Raw genomic sequence first — 23,350 nt, 5'->3', positions numbered from 1 at the left:
GCCTAGGTCAGCCTGGTCTCTGGGAGGCTTCTTCACGGCCGCTGGCGCGTGCGCTTGGCGTATTTGGGGGCAAGTAAATTAGCACGCTTGTTTGTTGGGCAGATTTCTGCTATTCAGTAGTATTAAAAAATATGAAGCTTTGGGCCTTGAAAAATATGTTAATATTTGAATTCAATAACAGCTCACATTGTCACACGCTTTTGTCCTTGACTCTTGTTGGCACCGCAGAAGCCTTTGGTAGTAAGTACTCTGGCGAACTCAACTCGAGTGCGCAAAGAAGCACGCCCGTTGCCTTGTGGTATAATAGCGACGGACACTACTACCCCTGCGTCGACGTGGAATGTGGTTTTGGATTGAAGATGGTCTTAGGATATAAAGCAAAACTGCTCAATTACCAGCATGTACGACCATAGCCGAGTGAAAAATCTGGATCCCGTCTGATCTCCGATCGATAACCACTTGAGCGCCAGATTAGTAGTTGGGTCGGTGACGACCAGCGAACACCGGGTGTTGTACATTCTTTTTTTGCCCTTTATTTTTTTTTCCCATTATCATGTCGTTCTGAGAGACTGAAACGGGTCGTACTGTAGCCCTCGAAGTTATGCGATGCGCGGCCAGTTGCATCCAATTACCGGTTTGTAAGGAAGATTGATTGCAAGGAAGACTGAGAGACCACTGCAGGCTCTATTCGTATCCAAACTCTCTCCGGCGAACAAAGAATACCAATCCACAGATCTACATGCTCGTCCCCACGAAACTAGCTCTCGTTTTTTCTTCTTTAGCTCTTCGGCAGCTTCTCGTTTGAGAACGGTGTGGGGCTCGGCGGTATTCCAAGATGCCGCTTCGTTGGATGGTCAGCCATGACGTAGATTTCTCGTACAGAACTGTGTGAGATGATGTTTAAAAGGCCCGGCTTGCCGATATCATGAGGGACCCAGCCAACTTTGCGCATGCTGAACGCTGGTAGGCGACATCTCTAACCCTTCACAAACTTAAACGCCCCATCATGAAACACCAGCTACTTGTCGCTGCGTCGGCGGGCTTGGCTTTGCCTGCTTTGGCCGCCGCCGAGCCTGTCGACTACATCGTCGTTGGAGGTGGCACATCCGGCCTGTTGGTGGCCAACCGTCTGTCGCGCGATGCCGGCACCACCGTGGCCGTTGTCGACCCTGGCGCCGACGAGAGGGACAATGCCATCGTCAAGTCGCCGAATGATTGGCTGCAGGTTTTCGGAAACCATGTCGCCGAGCAGCACATCTCAGTCGAACAAGCGCATGCCGATAACCGAAAGGTCACATTTTATTCTGGTAGAGGCATTGGTGGTACAAGTCTCATCAATGGTGCGTTGTTGAAGACGCGAGTTGAACCTTTGGCCAGTCCGCGCGCTAACCTTCACAGGCATGACATATATCCGGGGCGATGCCGCGGAATTTGATTCCTGGGAGCAACTCGGAAATCAAGGCTGGAACTGGGACACCATGCTCAAGTACTACAAGAAATTGGAAGGCTTCGTTGCCCCCGACGAGTGGCAAGTAGACGCCGGCGCAACGTTTGACCCTGAACTCCATGGCACCGGCGGGGATCTCCATACTTGCTTCAACCCTCTACTCCTCAACGGCTCGTGGTACGACGCCACTGTTGAAGCGTGGTCGTCCCTAGGCGTCTCCAAGATCAAGGACGTCAACTCGGGGTCCGTTGGTGGCTTTGACGTCTGGCCGCAGACGATCGATGCCCAGACCAACACTCGATGGGATGCTGCTTCTGCCTTTTACTGGCCCGTGTACGAGCAGCGCAGAAACCTGGCGCTCATCAACGGCACCGTCAGCAAGCTGCTGTGGGACGACCAGAAGACGACGCCCGACCGGGCATGGGCGTCGGGCGTCGAGTACACCAGCGCTGCGGGCGAGGTCGTGCAGCTGAGCGCGAAGAAGCAGGTGATCCTGGCCGCGGGTGCCCTCAAGACGCCCCTGATCCTGGAACGCAGCGGCGTCGGGCAGTCGGCCCTCCTCACGGCAAACGGCGTCCCCGTGGTCGTCGACCTGCCGGGCGTCGGCGAGAACCTGGTCGACAATCCGCTCGTTTCCTACGTGTACAAGAGCGACTTTACCGCCTCCGGCTACACGCCGTACTCGACCTTTCTGACCGCCCAGCAGCTGTTTGGCGACGCGGTCTCCGCGCAGGCGTCGCTGGTAGCGTCGCGCATCGCGCAGTGGGCTCGGCAGGTCGCGGACCGGAGCGGCGGCGCGCTCAACGCCACCGCCGTCGAGAAGCTGATGACGGTGCAGCACGACTTGGTCTTTGGCAAGAACGTGACCACTGTCGAGATCGTGCAGGCCGCGCAGGACGGCGCGCTCAGCGGCGCCGCGTGGAACCTGCTGCCCTTTAGCCGCGGCCGCGTCCACATCGCGGGCAACGGCACCACGACGCTCCTGGACCCGCAGTTCCTGGCCGTCGACTACGACCTCGAGAGCACCATTGCGATCGGGAAAGCCGTCCGGAGCTTCTACAACGCCGGCCCGATCCGTCCGCACGTCGCCGGCCAGCTGGACCCTCCCGCCGACAAGCTGCCCGAGAACCCGTCCGAGGAGGACTGGCGCAGGTTCATACCCGGCGCGGTCGGGCCGAACAACCACCCGCTGGCCACCGCGGCGATGATGGCGCGCGAGCTCGGCGGCGTGGTCGATCCCAAGCTCAAGGTGTACGGCACGGCCAATGTGCGCGTCGTGGACGCCTCTGTCGTGCCGACGCAGCTCAGCGGACACCTGACGGCAACGATTTACGCTATTGCGGAGAGGGCATCGGAATTCATACTTGGTGGATGTTGATAGTTGATATATACAATACGTAAATGTGTTATGATATTAAGTCATGGTTTGCGCGATTCTTCGCCAATGCTTGCACTGTTTCGTGTGATTTCTCACGCTTTGTAGTCGAGTATTTGAAGAAAAAAACGAGAGATCAGCTGCTGCCCAACTGCGAGCCTGTGGCATGAGCGGCGTATTCCTTGTGGCTAGTTCGCCGCTCGTAGGGTTATTTTTAGGAGAAACTAGAGAAAATGTGAGAACAATAAAGAAGTTGGATAGCCAGTATGTTGCCCTGGGCAACACCGCGAATCCGCAAGTAAACAAGTGGCGCGCACGAGCATGGGGCCGCCCCATACGGTATCGACAACCCACTACAACATAGCGTCTGTGTACAGAGTACAGCCGACAACCCATGTACCACGCTCAAATTGCAGAGTTGTTGTTCATTACCATCATCTTCATCAACATTTCCCGTCCGCTCGATCGCCGTAAGGGACGGACATTCCGAGTCTGCCGACCTTGAGCCATTGCTCCGATCTAACGGACGCGACATCAACACCGCACGCGCGCACCGAGCGCCACTCCATCATGGAAACCTCAGAAAACCAGGTGCGAACGCTGCCCAACACCTGTCCAAAAACGATGACAAGTAGTAACCTTTCTAGCAGCTTAACCGCTCTTCTAGAATCAGTCGGTTGCCTGGCCCCTCCGCGCCGTCAGGGCTCTCCGAACTGAGCGAATCGCAACATAATGCCCGCAGTCAATCCGCCATCCCAGCTCCCGGTGCCTTTCTCAATAAGAGCTCGAAACGCGAGATCCCACAGCCAGCCTTGCAGCCGGAGCCAAAGCGAAAACTCCTGGCCGACCGCGCCGCCGAGTATCCGCCCAAGGCCTCTCACAACTATGGAACAAGAGCGAATGTGGTCAAGGGTCATGCGCTTGCGAGCGTATCCTCGGCGCACTTGAAATCGTCATACCGGCAGCCACCCAGCCAAGCGCCGCTAAGCAGCTTCGCCAAAAGCTTCGGCGCAGCCAGAGAACGGCCCGGCGTACGGCCGACTCCACGGTCGAAGAATCAGATGCCACGTCCCAAAACATCCCACGGCCACCGCGACGAAGACCAAACGACAGTCACGAATGTGTGGGACGTTGACGGTCGAGTCGGAGATATGGAGTCGCAGTTTAAGGAATTAAAGGACATGGTAAACAGCACACTCACTCAAAAAAAGGGACACGACGATGCTCTCGAGCTGGCCAAGACTCGCATTGCTGAGCTAGAAAACGAGCGGGAAAGACTGGCTAAACGCGGTGATTCTATGCGCGCTGAGCTTGAGAATGCGAGAGAAGAAGGCCACTCTTTGCGCCGGCAACTTGATGAGGCCGAGTGGAAGAGCCAGCGAGAAGTCGACCAACTCAACCGCGACCATTCCCGAATTCTGGATGATGTAGGTCGCCAGCACTGTATGGCGATTGAAGATTTTCGTCGAGAACTGGATAGCTTAAAGGAGAAAGAGACAAAAGAGCATCAAGAGCTTGTCCAATCCATCACACAAAAACACCAAATGTCTCTTGAAGATGAGCGCCTACGCAGAGACCGTGAGGTGCAGGATTTGCGATCGCGCATGGGAAACGAGGTGCAAGATATGAAATTAAATATGCAACGCAAAGAGCGCGAATTGCAGGACATGCTCTCCGAAAATGCATCCCTTCGCGGCGAAATTGAGCGCGAAAAGGGTCTCAATGGCAGTCTTCAGTCGAGTATTGCGGAGTTGTCGGCCGTTAACACAACGCTAGAGGCAAAGCTCAACTCTGTTCGGTCGCAAGTCGAATTCCTTGAATCTGATAGCAAAGCCCAGTCGGACTCCTTTGCCAACATGGAGGCCAGGCTTCAGGACGCCCTCCGCTTAGCCGAGGAAGCGAAGCAGAAACTCATCAAGGAAGAGACCGAGAGACGTGTCTTGTTCAACAAATATCAGGAACTCAAGGGCAACATCCGTGTCATGTGCCGAGTTCGTCCGCCTTTAGGCGCTCTCGAGGAGGATCGCGCCGGCATGGCCTTCCCGGATGAGAAGACATCAGCTGAAATCGTCCTCGCGGGGCCCGAGGAGCGCAGCAGCCTGGGGGTAGTCTCGCGAAAAAACTACCCATTTGAGTTTGACCGTGTTTTTATGCCTGCTTCTCAGAATGAAGAGATTTTTGGCGAGATCTCACAGCTTGTTCAGAGCGCGTTGGATGGCTACAACGTCTGCATTTTCTGTTACGGTCAGACGGGCTCTGGCAAGACTCACACGATGTCTTCGGATGACGGCATGATCCCTCGCGCGACGCATATGATTTATGACACCATTACGAAACTAAAGGAAAAGTCTTGGGAATACACTATGGAGGGATGTTTCGTCGAGGTTTACAACGAAGAATTGAACGACTTGTTGGTACCCAACGAGCGTAATTCAAAGAAGCTTGAGATCCGCCACGACGAGGCGCGCAAGCAGACCACCATCATCAACTGCAAAACCGTCAAACTAAGTTCTGCGGATGTCGTCGAGACCATGCTGAGCGAAGCACAAAAGAACCGGTCTGTAGCAGCGACTAAAGCCAACGAACGCTCATCTCGGTCCCACAGCATCTTTATCCTCAAGCTTGTGGGCAGGAACTTGGCTACTGGAGAGCAGTGTGAAGGCACACTGAACTTGGTTGACTTGGCCGGGTCGGAGCGTCTAAAACACTCGCAAGCCGAGGGAGACCGCATGAAGGAGACGCAGAACATCAACAAGAGCCTCAGCTGCCTGGGTGATGTGATTGAAGCTCTAGGTCGCGGATCCGGCCATATTCCGTACCGCAACTCAAAGTTGACGCACCTCCTCCAGTACAGCCTTGGAGGGAACAGCAAGACGCTCATGTTTGTTATGGTATCGCCGCTTGAGGCCCATCTCAAGGAGACGCTGACAAGCTTACGATTCGCAACAAAGGTAAATATGGCCAACCGTTACTACATTTGACATGGCTTGGACTAACCGGCAATAGGTACACAACACGCATATCGGCACAGCCAAAGCTACGAAAAGGATAAAGGGCAGCGAGTAGCCATGTGGGCGGAACTGCATTTCGGGCGCAAAAGGATACCTTGGGAACTAGCGAGTCTATTTGTTATGGTTGTTTGGCGAGGCGCAGCTTTGTTTTTCGGCTAGGACGAGCCCAGCTATGCATATATATGATATTTACGGGGGGTGGTGGGATCTTCTCGGGCGATTATTATTCCGTCTGTAGGACGATACGGCCAAGAAAAAAAGCTTCCCTCGCATCAACTGATCAACATAAAGCAGGATCTGACTCCGTGCGCGTGAGACGGTAGTTTCGATGAGTACGCCGACCATTCTTCAGCATGATTGTACTCTTTGGAGAGGAAGTAGTCAAGCTGCCGCAGACTTATATAGAGTCGGGACGAAGCTTTGGACAAAGCAAGACTTGACTGATATCGAGGAGCAACTCGCAAATTCGAAGACGCAGCAGGTTTTCCATGTTCGTTTATTTAGCGGCCGGACATTGCCTATAGCCAACCCCATGTTCGGCGTAGAGTCGCCAATTTGGTGAGAACATTTGACAAAACAAGCTTAATCGACTGACACATCATCCTAGGAAACCTTGTGTACAGTTTCGTGAATATTGGCGGCTCGTGAAGGACCAACCTGATGATCCAGCTGAAACATATCACTGCACATATTTGCCAAGTTGGATCAATACGTCGGCCCGAGCCTCTCGCGGGATTGTGGCCAATCCAGGCTTGTTATTTGAGAAGAACACGCGCGCGTGGACGGAAAGCGCGAGCTGCCTGTTGCTGAAATCACAGTTGCAGCAAACAGCTTCTGTGAATGCGGTGAAGAAGATTGTATGCTTCGGACTAGGCGACATTTGCCGCAAAGCGCCAGAGTGGATGGGAAGACAGGCTGGCATAGACGCCGAAAACCTCGAATCCGGATTCGTGCGCGGTGCGATGCTCCAGCACGCTATTGCGTTGACGTTGGCGCATACTTGCAGAAATGTTACGGGCTGCCCCGTTACACTGCTGGCCCAGGACCCGGATTATACAACGGAGGCCAAGGAGATTCTGACGAGCAACGGCTTCTCGATCGTTGGCGAGTTTGGTGCTGGAGGTTTCGCAGAAATCGACGACGAAACCTTGGTCTTTTCGGTTTTCGTCGCGGCACCTCTGAAGCAGATCATTGCTGACATTGCGCGCCCTCCGATAATAATCAGCACAGGCTTCGATATCTTTAACGACTCAGAGTACGCCACTTGTGGTTTATATGATGCTTTTTGCTAATTTATACCCAACCACAGAAAGCCGTGGGCCGATGCAGAGTCTCCTCGAACGGTTGAGATGTGGAAAAATTATGATGAGAAAGCTAGGTTTCCGATTTCACCTGGGGATGAGGAACTGATGAGTAAGTTGCGAGACGTATACATCTATACCAGAAAAGATATAGAGTGTTCGAGTCCGACAGACATGCAAGGCAATCATTGCGGCGCTCCGTGAGAAGTGCACAGTCATGCAGATGAAAATTTACGCCAGGGCTCACCGTGAATTTATTTCCACACTACGACCAGCATTGACCACCTGAACACGTCTTGAGCGCAGCGTCAATATATCGGACTGCACTGCGCTGATTGGTGTGAGCTGCATCACAATGTTAGCCTGACCCCTGATGGTCTATTTTGTTTTTAACTATTGGCGAGGAAGGATATTGATAGCTTCCTTTTCCATGGACTGATAAGTGACTCGTCACCAACCTGGCTGCTGGTATTCCTCTACAGCGGCGGCGGCGGCAAGGTAACTACAGTTGGCGATAGCCTCACGCAACCAAGCTTCGTTGAGAAAGGCACTTTTTTGACACCTTATCCAACAGGCTATAACTGAGTTACCCGTTTTGTATGTGGTACACAGTCACTGCCAAATAGCTCAAAAAAGCAGCAGAAAAATCACGAATTTACGTCTTCTCCTACCTCTAAATACCCCTGGTTGGCGTAGTTCATTACCTTCTTGGGTCTTCAGAGTTTATGTAGGAGTGAATAGGGATTGATTAGAAAAACGTTCGAATCATATCCTATAAGCGAATTACCTATGACTTGGTGTCATAAAATTCCATATCTAGGGAGAAAAATATGATTTATTATTCAGAAACTTCTAATTATATTTTTATTCAATGATGGGGGAATAGGCGTTTAAAATGCTATCTTTTAATATGATTAACAACGTAAATGATCGATTCAAGTACTTACTTTGGTGCTACGAATGAAAGAGCAACTTTGCAAAAGTGGATATCAACGGTGCATCTTTTTTAGCGCCCACCTTGACGACTTCACCTCCCCCACCTGTGCGAAGCATGCAAGCTCGACTCAGAAAAGCAGGAGCGTTCAATGCTTCCATGTTGTGTTGAAGAACGGCTAGAAAGCGGCAAATAAGATGCAGACGTATAAACTGCCATGACATCAATTGCGCGACTGTATCCTTGAGCATAGCTTCCCCTCCCAGTATTACGACGACTTGGCAACCCTCCTGAGCAAATTGCCTGTTTGGCTGCGGCGGTAACTCGATTTTACGCACCCCAGCATGACTAAACAAGCGGCTGGGTTAGAAGGCTCGATATGGGCACCGTTTAATCAACGATCCCGCAAAGCTGTCTCCTCAAAGCCTCCCCCGACTTACGATAGTTCGCGGTCACGGTCCGTCCCGCCGCCCGCCCCGTCCACGACTGCTCTTCCTACGCCAAACAGCACGCCGCTCGGTACACGCACATCCACCACCTTGGCCGCCGGCCTGACACCGCCGCAGGCACTTCACAGGTTTGAGCAGGCCTGCCAGCGGTTGCGATGGAAGTTTATGGATCTCGAGGCTGCGTACAAGCGGGCGTTGGCGCCTTCGGCGTGGGCGTTTACGCCCGACGATGCCGAGCGCAACTTCAAGGTTGACTTTTACGAGTTCTACGCCTGGATCGAGCAGGCGATTGTGCTGCTCCTGCTCGTCTTTGCCGTCACGGTCCCGCGGGAGCGCACCAGCACAAAGCGTGCCGGGTCGTCGTCGGCGTCGTCGCACGCCTACCACCATAACGTGCTGCGGGCGCTCGACGAGGACACGAATCCGCTGCACGAGATTCTCGGCAAGGGCGACGTGAACCAGGCGCTGTGGAAGGCCAAAGAGCTGCGCAACAGGTGGAAGGACGCGGCGGAGGGCCGGGAGACCCCGCCGCTCAAGATGTACGACTTGGCGTGGATCGTGGGCGAGGTGCTTCACGGTCTGGAGAGCGGCTACACGGTGGCGAGAAGCACGGTTGCCACAGAGGAGATTGTCGTGGACGATGCACAAAACGGGGGTGAGGGCTGGGATTGGATGGTGGAGGCAATGGATTGGGAAGCATAGCAGGATGTAGCGGTGTTATTCTTTTGCGTCCAATTTCACATATAGAATAATTGGATGACAAAATATACCCAAGTCAGATTTGGGTAGAAGTTACTTTTGAAGTGTGGTAATCAAGGAGCCGCGCCTCTAGATTGGTGTACAAATTCACTCTTGAGACAGGGGCAGCTCGATATCAGTAAAAGGAAAATTTCTGCATGGGAAATCAAGGAGAGATACGCAGGTCTACGTGCTAGACTGCGTGGCAATACTGATCAACTCGTGCTCCCCATTGTCGTAGTAAGATGACCACCTGTGAAATCGAGGTTCAAAGTGTGATTTAAACGATGTCAAGAATGATAACTACGTTATACTCTTGCAGTCATTCCACCTTCGTAGCCGCAGCTCCATCAGAGTTGCCAGCACAACGCATCACTCCGGTGACGACGTTGGGCGAGGCCGTCATCACGTACAAAGGTGCCTACGTCGAGGCATAAATGGCATGGACTCTCAGGTCAAACGTGTCGGAAACTAATTTGAGCTGGGGTGTCATGTAGAAATAATACGAATGAACATACAGTGATGATGACGACTCGGACACGTCGAGTGCTGATCGATCGCCACAGCCACATCTACAGATACATTGCGGCACGGAGAACTTGGTGAGGCCTGTATACAGCTATTATACCACTACGGCTACAAATATCAACTACCTTGGTCCCATTGGATGTAGTGATGAAATAATTCCGATGCGGCAGTTACGATGGGATGAGTTCGAGGCGTGACTCGCCGCTTGTTAATATTCGAATCCACAAACAGCCAACAAATCACGGTATAGAAGCTCCCAAATTGATGATAGTATCCGTCTATTCCGTTTTTTTGCATTCGTTCTTAGTTTTCTGCCTTCTCTATATGTTGCCAAGGGTGCCATGCTTCTCGCCGACCTCGCGCGAAACAGGCCTTCACAGTACAGTCTCGACGCACACAACCGGCTACCATCATCAATTAGACCTGCCGAGCGTCGCGCGGCTCGGGGCCCCCTTTCTCTAGGTGATACATGATCTTCTCCAGAGGCCTCGGGTGAGAGTGGCTCATTTTCGGCCCGCGCTACAAGTTCCATAGTGCTCTCAGCCCGTCTGCAAATTTCGTACCGCTCTCAGGCCGTTTCCATTCTCGGTTGAACGTAGACCCCCAGAAAGACCAGGCATTTGTCGCGAGGCGTTCTGGGGTCGTAAAACTAGTCCGAAGGCAGCCCCCGCCGTCACCTTGCAGATCGCAAATGAGGTCCGGCCCAAATTCCTTCAGAACCACAAAGTTGGAACAGGCGACAGCGTATCCCGCTCTCTCACGGAAAAAAGTCACTGCTTCGTTTATGTGCTGTTCCAATTCCAGATGGTCGGACCCTTTCACGAAAAATAGAGAGCCCCCATGATGTTCTTTGTGTGCTTTGCCATACTTTCCCTTGACGCTTTGCGTCTTTCCAATGCTCGTCTCTAACCACGCCTCTTCCCAACTCTTCAGCTCATCGTAGTCCTCGGAGTCCCTTGGCATACGCTTGCATCTAATGAAAATGCTGAGGGCTGCTGCGGAAACCATAGTTGCGTCGTCGGTAAGACCTTGTAAGCAGATTATTTTGCTGCTTTTGGAGGAGTCGGTTCAAAAGATACACTTTCTCGACTAGTTGGGCGCGGAAGATGTCAGTCTTTATGTTCTTGGTGTTGAACCAGCTTTGTTGACGAAGGCTTCCTGGCTTTATAACTATTTTGCGTTTCTTTGTCGACTAGTCGAAATCATGTACTCCAGAACAGTTCGTTTTGGCTGTATAACCTGTCTGATGGAGGTTATAATTCGGTTACACGGCAACGGTTGATGGGAGGTCTGTGTTGCGGGAAACTGCTTGTGCAGTGCATCAAACGTCAATGCGATACTCTTGTGGGAAAAAAAGAATGTCTCTTCTTCTTTGATACGCGCCGTGATGCACTAGATGGCAAGCGGCTGCAATGCAGCTCGCAGAAGGGTCGAATGTGACTGGCCAATGGACTTGTTGCAACTATCGTTACAATTGACTGAGATTTACAGATATAAGCACCATCAAAGACGTTCTCAATATACATATAACAATTCTATCATCTCTTCTTTCATCTCCATGAATCGATGGCTGGAGCAGTCGGAGTTTGTAGGCGAATGGCTTGAACTGCGTTACCATGGTCGCGAAACCACAGTGTACTGCACTCTGGTTAACTCTCGACAAAGCTCACATTGTACATGTGCGGTTCTAGACCGTTGAACAGGCAGCTGTGAATGGCGCGAGACGTCTCAGACCTCGAATTCTACAAGAAGCGTTGTTGGATGAGCATCTTCTCTGTCTTGCTCGGAACCAAGCCCCTGACGCTAATTGCTTGTACATCCTTCTGAATCCGGTTCATGATGGGATCATACGAGTTTCACTTTTACTCTGGAGTTTGCATCACACTAGCCGTAAAAGAAATCTCGAGAACATGAAAGAACTTGGGGTTTAGCCTGTAGTTAGACATTTCACGGGGACTGCTTCGCAATATATGTAACCGTTGTGAGCAAGTGATCGGGGTGATGATGGACCACTGCCTCATTTATTCGATTGCCATGTCATAACTTCTCTTAAATCTTGACCAAACTTGACTGCGACACTGTGCAACAAGTACGACGTGAGCGGCCGGCCCTCTCGCCACTTGCAGAGGCGTGTAAAGCAGGTGGCTGTGCGTCACGGCCACTGTACCTCATTACTGCACGTCCCCATTTCATGGCAGCCATAGATGAACAATGCCAGTGCAACACTCGTGGATGACTTTTCAAAATCAAAAAGCAGCCAAGTGCCCGAGTTCCCGGGACATGCGGTGGTGAAACACGATGCCATGTTACATCTCACAAGTCTTGTCTACGCTAAGCTGCAGCTGAAATGTGGTACATTTTCCTGGTACATCCTGTCCGAACAGAAAGTTTATCCAATTCGGTCAGTGACTCAGTCTTCCCAGGCGTCGGTCCAAGGTGTCAAGTAGTCCTCTTTGCCGAGCGGCACGCCTTTCATGCGCAGAATCGAGTAGACGGTTTGAAGGTGAAAGAAAAAGTTGGGCATGCCTAGCGACAGGATGAATCGCTTTCCGGTACTCATCTTCCCCATGCCCTTCATTTCCATTTTTTCCTTTCCCTCCATCTCTCCCGGCTGGACGCTATCTAGGAACCCCTTGAGCTTTTCTGCGCGCCCGATGAGCTCGGCCATGGTCACGGGTCCTTCGTCCTCCCACACTTCCATACTGTTGATGCCGAATCGTTTGAGCGACAGGTTGGCAGTGTTCCAGACAGACTGGACGTGGAAGTTCAAAGGCTTCATGTCCTCGATGAGCGTGGCCGAGGGGAAGCTGTCGGCATCTTTGTGCTGCGTGGCTTTGTTGAGCAGATCGATGAGGACAATGGTGCCTCTCGTAAAGACGCCAACACTGACATTATAAAGGCTAATATCAGACATTTTGAATGAAAATGTGAAAGAAGTCGGGCTGGATGTTTGATGGAAGAAAATAAAGGCTGTCGAGCGGGGTAAGCGAAGATCAAAATTCGCAGCCTTCTCTAGCATGTAGGCGACGAAAGTCCTCGTCTCACAGGCAACGTGACGGTCATCGCTGTCGATACTCCTCGGTGCTTGTATTTATGATGTGCATGTTGTTCCTCTCATCCCCTCCATATCTGTATTATGTGAGCGATAGGTCTCGTATTCCTGACAAGGAATTTTGCGAAAGTTTCACACGGGCATGCAACAACTGAGTGGCTGGGGAGCGAATCGGACTGTCTTCTTTTTTTAGAGCTAAGATATACGCGTTTCCACGAGTGTTATAATCCGAAATTTCCAAAACGTTATTTGTCCTCGAGAAGTCCAGCAACAAAGTCGACGGTAAAGTCTTGTCCAAGATGGACAAGCCCCCGGAAGGTATCGATCTCCCACAGCGCTTTCGGGTGGCGACTAACAATGCTCATCACTTCTTTCCTCAGCATGTTATCTCTCACTTTGGTGTGCTTAAATACAAGTTTGATACATGTGACAAAGGTCTTGTCTAGCTGGTCCTCTTTGACGCATCGTTTGAATCGCTCGGTGGCCAGTCGCTGGAGCCCGTCGATCTCAAGAGCTTCGGCAATGACGTAGACGTGGATGTGCCTACAAATCAGCTGGTCATCTTGAAGGGTTAGCAGCCTCTTATCCATAGCCATCCTTTGAAAAAAATGCAACTAGAGACTTACCGGGCTCATTGATCTCAGCGGCCGGTATGATTCCGTAGTCTCCCTTGTACAAGTACTCGAGCATTCGCCAGTAGGCATGGGGTTGATCGCCATCATATCGAAACTCTTTGACCGATTCATTTTTCAAGCCACCTTTCGTCAATGTGTTCTTGAAGTAGCTACATTGCGCAGCCAAGACAAAGCTGTGTGCAGGAACACGCAGGGTTCTAATGCAGACTGTAACATCCGACAGAACAGCATTGTTGAATGATCTGTTCGTCGTTAGAAAGGTGTGCTCATGTCATCAGAATCGCTGCGTACTCTTTCATCATGCTGTAGAAAGGCTCTGAACGGAATCCATCTGTCGCATTCTCGTCAGTCTCAATAGTGGTGCAGACAAGTTCGTTGCTGCGTCTTGCTCTCGTCTTCGCGGGTGGCTCGTCGTCCGAGGAAGAATCCTCCGAGTCATCAGAACCGCTCGAACTGGTGCCGGAGCTGTCAGTGCCGTCATTCGAGATTTGAGCCCAGACACGCCTGTCTGGATGCATTTGGGATGGTGGCATCTTGGTAGCAAAGCAATGGGTAATAAATTTTGAAGCTGCAGAAGGTGAAATTGTTGACGGGACATTGTGGGAGGTAAATACAAACGCAGCCAGCTCCGTAGGGCAAACAGCAAAACTTGGCCAACCCTTTCTGTAGAATACTAGTAATTTAATCCTCCATCTCTATAAATCTTTCTGAATAGTTTTCTCAGATTAGGGATTGGACAGTTGGTAAGCATGTTTGCTCATAGTTGAGCATCGGTGACGGCAGTCGCGCAAGCCCACATATTGACAACGCTCTAGACACGATACTTCTCTGTGACAAGCCCATGGCCATTCTGCGAGTATAGGGCTAGGAACTCGTTGCTGTTGAGCGCAAACATGCCTGGCCAGTGCGAGCCTGTCTCGCCAGTCACAATTGCACCGCTCCAGTCCCTGCCGCCGTTGGTGCTGGTGACCACCTTCATCTGTCCGCCATCAAGCTTGGGGGTGCTTGTGTTTTCGTTGGTCATGAAGTCGACAACAATAGTGCCACCGACATTGATCACAGAGGGGGCACCAGCTTCGCGGCGATTTGCGGCCGTGTAAATGCGCTGCCGGTTGCTTTGTTGCCAGGTGAGGCCGTCGTCGTCAGAGTACACCGCGTCGACTGTAAAATAGCCTGCCTCTGTGTTTTCGAAAACGCAGCTAATTCACGAAGGAGTCAGCAAAATGCGGTAGTATTTTTATACCTTTGGTACAACGAACATCAGCCTGCCGTTGTTGTTGACTTCTGCAACGCCAGTCATGCCATCGCGGGTCCCATCTCTATCAACACCAGACACAGGACGGGGTCCGGACCAGGTCTTTCCACCATCATGAGAAATCCTCATCAAGTTGTCTTGATCGCCGCCACTATTCTCCGAAGAATAGTAAGCCTGCAGAGACCCATCCCTTGCATTTCTCAGAAATGGCTCCCAAAGGCCATTCACCCCATTCTTGGCCCGCTCGTCGATCTGGGAGAGGTACTTCCAGCTGACACCGCCATCATCAGAGTAGCAGACGGTGAGTCTAAAGTAAGTGGGCTTTTTGTTGCCATCTAGATCGTGATTCCGGAAAGCGAAAACAATGCGACCGCCAGGAAGTTGAAGCGGAAAGGCATTATCCAAGTCGTGAGAGGCGGAGGGCTCACTGGCGACCGTTCCAATCACCCTCCACGAGCCACCCTCATCCGTGGACTTGGTGGCTCGCAGCACTTTGTTTGGGCCATCACCCGCAGCGTAGCCGCCAAGGAGGCTTCCATCTCTCAGGCGGGTAACCCGCATATAAACGCCTGCGGGATCTACTACAACTTGAGGCCCGTCGTGGGAGACGGCGGCCGCGCGGGGCATCATATCAATGGGGCTTGCGGAAACATGGCTTTGTAGAGTGGCGATTGCCAGCAAAGCCGTTGAGAAGAACTGGAAAATCATGACGGCGTATGGCTTTTTGGCAATGAAAAAAGAGAAATGATGACTGCAGCAAGTATGAAAGACTAGATGGCTTCTCATGTGAGAACTTATACCCGAACCGGTTGTCCCGGACCTGCATTCCCTTGCCACATTCACCATGGGGTAGCTTCGGTCTTACTACCTTGCAGGGATGCAAAACTTGTCGGCTATAACTAGGCATGTACATGCTTTACGGCGATATCTTGCCTTTGGCAAGTCTTTCTCCGGGCTTGACTGCGACCGTAAGCTTAGCTGTTCTCCATGCCATCCCCAGTTTTGGGAATAACACAAATCGGAGCTTACTGGAATAGGATAAAAGAGACAGGCAAACTGCTGTAGTACCCACGCGAAAAGGCCCTTCTCCAGCTTGTTCCACCAACTCTCTTCTCATTTGCCCAACAGAACAAATGTGAAGCAAGGCGCAGCAGCATATGACGCAGACGAGATGTCACCTGCTATTCGTATCTGTGTAAGTAATTGTGGAGTGCCTATCTGAATCCAAACCCTCTCTCAAGTGATATAGATTCAAGCAGAAGATAATCCAAAGTTTCGATGAGGTTGCTGTACTTCTCTTTTGATGAGTGGGATGCAGCTGCCCGAGTTGTTTGTGGACAGAGAGGGCTGGTCGTGTCATAGCATGCTCCAGCGAGCATACAGAGCATAAAGGCCGATAGAAGAGATACTCGGTTACCTTTTGAGCCCAAAAGATGTTTTCCCCCGGCTGCGAATCGATTTTTGAAAAAATAGGTACACATAGCTCTGCGTGCGAGTGACAAGAAGCATCCCTGCAAACGCCGGCGTTGTTGATTTGGCGGGGATACAACCCGAGCTGATGTGCAGAGACAACAGCGAGAACTGGAGTCGCATAACAGTAACATTTACTACATACCTCATCAAAGTACATCGCTTGCGTCAGAGGAATGGGCGAGAACAATCAACTCTCGGGCTATACAGAGCACGTGGAGATTTTCATGAATATGTGCACTTCATATGTTGCTGGCAGATTCAACGTGGTAGGCTGGATAGCCACCAACCCGTAACTACAGTTGTTGCTCAGTGGTGACACCAGTGTCTTGGCAGGGCGACTTACATGTCGAGACATGCATACACTACATCTGCATTGCTGCGTGACGAAAGAAAAATACTTAGACAAAAATTGGCCACGGTCGTGCTCCAACTTTCTTTTTTGCCTTTTTGTTTTCCTTTCCACAGCCGCACTCAGTGACGCCAAAACAGCCTTATTGGCTCGGATGCATTGGTCATCTGCCTCTGTTCGCCGGCCAGTAACAGGGCCGCACCTCGCCACATGCAAGCCAGACACTCTGTCATAGCCAGACTACCTGACAATATATCAACACTGACAACAGCGTCACCCCACGTCCACCAGATACTTTACACGTCAACATCTCCATCTCCATCTTGCCATCCAGACTTTACCAGCCAGACACTGTCAGCAGCCATTTCATAGTAGCGTGCCGGCTGCCTGCCTAGCCTCCCGCCTCACGCACTGGTGGCCATGACGCGGCGCCTCTAGCCACCCTTGTCAGGCATCCCTCAACACTTCTCAAATACAACCACCCTCGCAGACACTCACACGCCTCCTCCGTCTGCCGTCTTCCGGCATGAAACACGCCCTCTCCTGCTGCGACTTGATCCAGCCACCATGAAAAGACCACCCTTTCTACCGTTTCTCATCCTTCAATCCGCCTACGCGCTGCCCGCCTTGCTGCGTCTAAGCTGGCCCTGGTCCCCGGCCCCCGATAACAACACGCTTCCGTCACAGCCGCAGAACCCGCCAAAGATCCCACGTCACGGACAGCCAGCCGATGGCTTCGACTTTCCGCATCGTCCCGGGTTCCCGTCGACTGGCTTCGTCGCCCTCGGCGATTCCTACTCGGCCGGCATCGGTACCGGCGTCAACGGCTCCGAGGTTGATTGCCGTTTGGGCAGCCACGCCTACCCCGTCCTCATTCGCAATGACATGATATCTGCTCAGGACAAGGACCACGGCAACTCGACCACCTTTCAGCATCTTTCTTGCACAGGGTCGACGATAGAGGACGTCCTCGCTGGCGGCGATCACTCCCAGGTTGACCGCTTCAACACCACAGCCTCTGCCGATTTCGCCCTTCTCTCCATCGGCGGCAACGACTTGGGCTTCTTTGACATTATGAACAGCTGCATCTTTCGCTTCTACTCCTTCTATTCAGGCACCTGCGAAGCCGCCCTCGAGCGCTCCGAAGCGCAGATTGCAGGCCCGGAGTTCGATCAGCACTTGCGCCTGCTCATCATGGAGATTCTGGACAGGGTCCACTGGGAGAAGCGTCCCTGGTTCACCATCACCATCACCGGCTACGCCCGCTTCTTCAACGCTGAAACACCCGAGTGCGATGACTATTCGCTGGGCATGTGGTGGCGCGGGCCCAAACTCAAGCAGGACCTGCGCAGGAAAATGAACCGCATGGTCGTCAATGTGAATCGCCGAATCGAGCAGGCCATTCGCACTATTAACGGGGCATTTACGGAACCAAGAGTTTTGTTTGTCAACTACGACGATGCGTTTGAGGGGCATCGCTTCTGCGAGCCTAAGGTGGTTGAGCCCGATTATATGCGCAACGAGACTTGGTTCTTTCTGGTCGGCGGCGAGGATAATGATGGCTCGACCATGCCCCACGAGCCTCTGCCCCCGAATTCGACACTTGGGGATCCGGAAAGATTGCTGCGTGGTGGAGAGGCGGTTGTGCAGAACTCCATGTGGTATGTTCCGACATATTATGGCAAAACCTTTCATCCAGTAAGTTTCGATATAACTGTTCCTTTTTTTTTTACCGCGCGTCTGACTTTTGCCAACAGCGCACCAAGGGCCACATGGCCATTCGCGACAGAGTCTACCAAACTTGGCGAGAAACTGATATTCTGTCCATTCAACCACCAAACGAAGAATTGTAAGATGCAACGACAACTATAACGATGGATATGTGGCGCAGGGGGGGGGGGTTCTCTGCCCTTCTTTTTGCAATTTTGCTATTTTGCACCGAATGTATTAGCGCAGCATAGAAAGATACCTTTGTAATTCAGAGCCACAATTATGATTAATGAAATACTATCTACCTGACTTTTGCCTCGGTAGGTGATCTGAAGTTATCCATTAAATAGGTACCATCTCCTCAATGGTGCTAATAATAGGTGCTGGCAAGTTGGCTGACCACAAATGCGGCCGGACTAACTTTGATGCACCGCTCCCTGTACCGAAACCCCACGCCCACTGGCGCCTTGTCCGCATCAAGCACTACACGGCTGGCGCGATACGTTGATTGCCCAACCACGCCGCATCATCCCGCGCGCGACATTCATCATATTTCATCTCTCAACTCGCACATACATCGTCTTCCATCGCGCGCTGCGGCTTCAGCCCTCATATCTTTCCGTCTGAGCCATTTTGGCGTCTACCTTCCCGCTATATCAATCATGGCTCCGGAAGCCAAGGGTATACACTGACCCACAGTCCGTCTCACAGCATCACGAAACAAAGTCCTAACAGTCATCGCAGGCGCAAAGGACTCTGCCAAGTCGGCCAAGAAAGATACCAAGGGTGGAACCATCAAACTAAAAAAGCAGGCCCCTAAGCACAGCAAACCCGGCAACTGGCGTGACGGAAGTGTCGTCGAGGGTATGTCCGCTTCAGAGAAGACTCGCATCGCATCGCTAACAAATAGCAGACGAGAAGAAGAAATCTGTCAGCTCACCTGCGGCCTCTGTCGCCTCTCCCGGGCCTGTCGTCAACCAGCTCGATGATGATGCCCGCGAGGCCTTTGCGACCGGCCGCCCCCTCGAGGACTCGCCCGACCTGCAGCAGTGCAAACACTGCAAAAAGAGCATCCTAAAGACGGCAACAAAGGCGCATATTGCAGCATGCCTTAAGTTGAAGAAGGAAAAGGCGCAGCGAAAGAAGGAAGCGAGGGAAGCCCGTGAGAGAGCCAAGGAGGCTGCGCGCGAGGAAGAGGCGCGCAAGGCCGAAGACAAGGACGACGACGACAGCGATGACGACGACGACAAAAAGGGCGGCAAGCGTGCTGGAAAGAAACCAGAGGAGGGCAAGGGCAAGAAGCGCAAAGCCGACGGCGAGCCGGATAAGGCACCAAAAGCTAAGAAGAAGAAGGACGAGCCCAAAGCCAAAGTGCCGAAACCCAAGGGTAATACATGTGCACGCCCGGTTGTATTGTGCCTTGCTAACATTTGCAGGGCCCGTTGATGTCGAACGGCAATGTGGTGTCATCCTGCCAAACGGACAACCATGTGCGCGCTCGTTGACGTGCAAAAGTCATTCGATGGGCGCCAAGCGTGCAGTCGCAGGCCGTTCGCTACCATATGACATGCTACTCGCGGCATACCAAAAGAAAAATCAAGCCAAACAACAGAGTACGTCGCATTCAAACATTGTGGTCATTCATATTCCTCTAACCCACCTCAGAGGCTGCTTTGGACGCCAATGCTCCTGTCCCGGACGAAGACGAAGAGAACCAAGGTCCTGTCGACTCGGACGAGGAAACCGGTGCTGTTATGGCCGCCCTCAGCAGCTGGAAGCCCAAGCCACTCGTTCCGCAGCCCGTTTTTACCCCAATCAAGCGTCAGTATCAGCTTGCGCGTCTTCACGAGCAGCTCCAGATGGCCACCAATGGCGGCCGCACCAACATCTTTCAAGTCATCGGCTATGGCGCGCAGAAGCTTCCGGAAGGCCATCCGGGGCTAGAGGACGGTGATGCGGAGGGGGAGGATGTAGGCGCAATGAGTTTCCCAACATCGGCACGGTCAGGGTCGTTTGCGATTCCAGCAACACCTTCGAGACCGGCGTCTGCGGCGGCGAGAGGGTGACATGACAACATTATGGAAGCATATATGGCGTTTGCATTGTCTGGGGCGTTTCTGGTCTATATGAGTGTTACGAGGAGGCTCGGTAAAGAGCATATTTTGAATTCTTTTGGTTTTATTTTATACCCATGGTTTATACCTTGTTTTATAGTAGTAGCGACGGCGGAAAGCATCATTTTAGAATGAGCATTTGGATATGGACAGCGTGGGTGGTGCTATTTCCCAGCGCCAATGAATGGATTACTGCAAGATATTATAATCGATATTCAAGTACTCAGGTATCACTGACTTGTAAAATCTTTCGTGTATTGAATTGTGAACTTGGGTTGATTGCAGGTGGGAACGCACATGCGATTTAAGTCTGTGGAGCTGACTGGCCGGCAACCACCACCAGATCGGGCGTCGAACGCTCGATGACGTCGTCTACCAGGGTGGGTAGTGGGCACATGCCAATGCCGCGGCGCCGAAACGGTGCGAGCTTCGGTCGGACGATGGCGGTTTGCATCTTAATAAGTATTCCCACTTGCATTACACTGTATTGAAACACCATTGTTTTTCTTGGATCATCTTCATGCAACTACCACGTTGAGACTTAACCCGCTGTACCTAGATAACCTAATTGAACGCAGTCGGGCCGGCTCAACCATTCTAAGTTGTTCCGTCGCACACAATCCACCGGCATGGCTTCCTCACAAGCTCTCGAGGCCCTCGGCCACGCCGTCTCCGGCTCCTTTGGCACCGCCACGTCCACTGCCGTCCTCGCACCCCTCGACCTTGTTACGACGCGCCTCAAGGTCCAGCGGCAGCTCGACGACCACGCGCAGTACAGCGGCGTGCTAGACGCCTTCCGCAGCATCCTGCGCGAGGAAGGCATCGCAACATTCTACAGCGGCTTAGGGACCGACGTCACCAAATCGATCATCGACTCTTTTCTCTTCTTCGGGTTCTACAACTTTTTACGGCAGCGCAGCGGCAAGGCGCCCGGCGTGCTGCAGGAGGTGGCCTTTGGCATGCTGGCCGGCGCCGCGTCCAAGGCGTGCACGGCACCGCTGTCCAACGTCGTCGCGCGGCGCCAGATGACACCGAGCGAGGAGGAGGTGCGGTCGGTGGCACAGACGCTGCGGGACATGCGCAGGGAGGGCGGCATCAAGGCGCTCTGGGCGGGGTACTCGGCGACGCTGGTGCTGACGCTGAACCCGAGCATCACCATGCTGCTCAACCGGAGGTTGGCGGAGCGCGTCATCCCCATGCTCGAAGAGGAGATGGACGTGCCAGTCGCGTGGGTGGCGTTTCTGCTCGCGGCGCTGAGCAAGTCGGCGGCCACGGCGCTGACGTACCCGTTCCAGACGGCCAAGACGATGCTGCAGATCCCGAACGCGGGCTCGGACGACGACGAGGATGCCGAGGATGAAGAAAGGGACAAGAGGAGGCGCAAGAGAAGAACGCTGTGGGCGAGGATCGTGGCGGCGTTCGATAGGACCATATTCGGCATGATTCTGCGGCTGATGAAGACGGAAGGACTGAGGGCGCTGTATGACGGCATGGAGGGTGAGCTGCTCAAAGGTTTCTTCAGTCATGGGCTCACGATGCTAACCAAGGGCTTCTTTCACCGGTTGGTGATTCGTGTGTGGCTCATGTCCCACGCTCGTCGGCCACTCAAGACGTCAGGTTGAGCTGCCGGCCAGTGATTATATTTTAACATCTATATGTATATATCTGTGCGTACTTGTAATAGAGCTTCGTTTGATTTGGATTAGCATTGGAAAGCCACGCTAGTGCGTTCCACGGTGTTGCCGCCGCGCGCTGAAAAGCCCGTGCCTTCGGATTTCAGCGCAATCATACCGCCCGGCAGGGTTGCCTTGGCCGCGCCCACGTCGTCCAGCCATGCCAGCGGCGTGTCGCAGACGAAGCACGCCGCCGACACCGCATCCTCGGCCGGTTCCTTTACGGCGGCCTGCTGCTTCGCCGCCGGCGCGACAAACTGCTTCACGCAGCTGAGGCACAACACGTGCCCGCACTTGACGGCCATGGCCGGGCTCGAGGCGTTGGTCAGCGTCTTGCGGCACGACGGGCAGATGCGGGTGCCGCTCGGCTTGGACGATTCGGGCTGCACTTCGAAGTGGATGGTGATGAGGTGCTGCATGGTGAGCGCATGCGGACTGTCGCTGGCCGAGGCTGGGCAAACGGCGACGGGCTTGGGTTTCTTGGAAGCTTCGAGGAGTCTTGCGTCTTTAGTGGCGTCGGGTGTGAGTGACGGCGTCCAAAAAGACGGCAGTGAAGACTTTGCGGCCTACATGAGTGCGTTAGTCTTGCATGCAGATTACGTGGGCAGTGCGATTTTCAACCTTTTCGTCTTCAATAGCTTTCCGAGCTTTTGCTCGGTCTTCCTTTGCTATTCTTTCCAGCTCGTCCGCGTCCAGCTCGAATTTTCGCTTCCCACTCGTGATCCGTAATGTGTCGTTTTGCTTCGCTTCGCTCGTCTCGTCTGATTTCGCGGCCGGCTTGGCACCACCGAGGAGTCCTGCCTGTGTGAGCTCAAAGTCGCGGACGGCGCGGCGCTGGTCTTCGTCGTCGTGGGCCGCCTGCGCGCGAACGGTGTCGCGCTCCGCCTGTCTCCGCGCCTTGTCGGCGCGCTTCATGTCCTTCTTCTGCGCGAGCAAGTTGGCGAGCGCGCACTCGCGGCAAAAGACGTCGCCGCGCGGGCACGACACCGGGTCCCGCGCCGGTTCCAGGCACAGGCTGCACGAGCCAAACGGCAGAAACGAGTCGCGGTGCAGCCGCGCCGACTTGGATGCCCAGTTGGCTTTGGCGAGACTGCGCTCGTGCGAGGTGAAGACGGGTCGCGTCGTGTTTCGCTTGCCTGGGCAAAAGAGGTTAGGTTTATGGCCGATGCCGGCTGGAGGGGAAGGGAGCATACTATGCGACATGTTGTTTTGAGGTCACCCGATTCCCAGTGGCCTGACTTGTTTGACGATTATATCTGTACAAAGACCTCCTAGTTTGGGTTTTTTCTTTTTCCGAAGATTGAGA

General features: G+C 53.0%; 8 protein-coding genes across 8 annotated transcripts; 4 read left to right on the top strand and 4 right to left on the bottom strand.

The window, feature by feature from the left end:
* Positions 1 to 1,006: 1,006 nt before the first annotated feature.
* Positions 1,007 to 2,825, top strand: V2A60_007084 (GMC family oxidoreductase; the record flags this gene model as incomplete). The annotated part of the gene is made up of 2 exons (XM_083258373.1): positions 1,007 to 1,340; positions 1,399 to 2,825. 2 exons carry the CDS (start codon positions 1,007 to 1,009, stop codon positions 2,823 to 2,825), a joined length of 1,761 nt encoding a protein of 586 aa, XP_083114499.1.
* A 567-nt stretch (positions 2,826 to 3,392) lies between these two features.
* V2A60_007083 (uncharacterized protein) lies at positions 3,393 to 9,219 on the top strand (the record flags this gene model as incomplete). The annotated part of the gene is made up of 5 exons (XM_083258372.1): positions 3,393 to 3,413; positions 3,470 to 5,773; positions 6,652 to 7,088; positions 7,143 to 7,246; positions 8,438 to 9,219. The coding sequence occupies 5 exons, from the start codon at positions 3,393 to 3,395 to the stop codon at positions 9,217 to 9,219; spliced, it is 3,648 nt and encodes a 1,215-aa protein (XP_083114498.1).
* Positions 9,220 to 12,193: 2,974 nt separating this feature from the next.
* V2A60_007082 (DUF1993 domain-containing protein) lies at positions 12,194 to 12,697 on the bottom strand (the record flags this gene model as incomplete). Its single annotated transcript, XM_083258371.1, has 1 exon — positions 12,194 to 12,697. The coding sequence occupies one exon, from the start codon at positions 12,695 to 12,697 to the stop codon at positions 12,194 to 12,196; it is 504 nt and encodes a 167-aa protein (XP_083114497.1).
* Positions 12,698 to 13,080: 383 nt separating this feature from the next.
* Positions 13,081 to 14,003, bottom strand: V2A60_007081 (BTB/POZ domain-containing protein; the record flags this gene model as incomplete). Its single annotated transcript, XM_083258370.1, has 3 exons — positions 13,081 to 13,397; positions 13,462 to 13,712; positions 13,762 to 14,003. The coding sequence occupies 3 exons, from the start codon at positions 14,001 to 14,003 to the stop codon at positions 13,081 to 13,083; spliced, it is 810 nt and encodes a 269-aa protein (XP_083114496.1).
* A 278-nt stretch (positions 14,004 to 14,281) lies between these two features.
* Positions 14,282 to 15,433, bottom strand: V2A60_007080 (sialidase family protein; the record flags this gene model as incomplete). The annotated part of the gene is made up of 2 exons (XM_083258369.1): positions 14,282 to 14,669; positions 14,730 to 15,433. 2 exons carry the CDS (start codon positions 15,431 to 15,433, stop codon positions 14,282 to 14,284), a joined length of 1,092 nt encoding a protein of 363 aa, XP_083114495.1.
* Positions 15,434 to 17,114: 1,681 nt separating this feature from the next.
* On the top strand, positions 17,115 to 18,400 carry V2A60_007079 (SGNH hydrolase-type esterase domain-containing protein; the record flags this gene model as incomplete). The annotated part of the gene is made up of 2 exons (XM_083258368.1): positions 17,115 to 18,245; positions 18,305 to 18,400. The coding sequence occupies 2 exons, from the start codon at positions 17,115 to 17,117 to the stop codon at positions 18,398 to 18,400; spliced, it is 1,227 nt and encodes a 408-aa protein (XP_083114494.1).
* Positions 18,401 to 18,919: 519 nt separating this feature from the next.
* On the top strand, positions 18,920 to 21,993 carry V2A60_007078 (uncharacterized protein; the record flags this gene model as incomplete). Its single annotated transcript, XM_083258367.1, has 6 exons — positions 18,920 to 18,938; positions 19,002 to 19,121; positions 19,171 to 19,644; positions 19,694 to 19,870; positions 19,923 to 20,227; positions 20,950 to 21,993. 6 exons carry the CDS (start codon positions 18,920 to 18,922, stop codon positions 21,991 to 21,993), a joined length of 2,139 nt encoding a protein of 712 aa, XP_083114493.1.
* An 80-nt stretch (positions 21,994 to 22,073) lies between these two features.
* Positions 22,074 to 23,247, bottom strand: V2A60_007077 (uncharacterized protein; the record flags this gene model as incomplete). The annotated part of the gene is made up of 3 exons (XM_083258366.1): positions 22,074 to 22,610; positions 22,666 to 23,180; positions 23,238 to 23,247. 3 exons carry the CDS (start codon positions 23,245 to 23,247, stop codon positions 22,074 to 22,076), a joined length of 1,062 nt encoding a protein of 353 aa, XP_083114492.1.
* Positions 23,248 to 23,350: the final 103 nt, after the last annotated feature.

Source organism: Cordyceps javanica, chromosome 4 (genome assembly GCF_051103115.1).
Source record: "Cordyceps javanica chromosome 4, complete sequence".
NCBI lineage: Eukaryota > Fungi > Ascomycota > Sordariomycetes > Hypocreales > Cordycipitaceae > Cordyceps > Cordyceps javanica.
The sequence above is the reverse complement of the archived record's forward strand: the minus strand, read 5'-3'. Positions and strand labels throughout refer to the sequence as shown.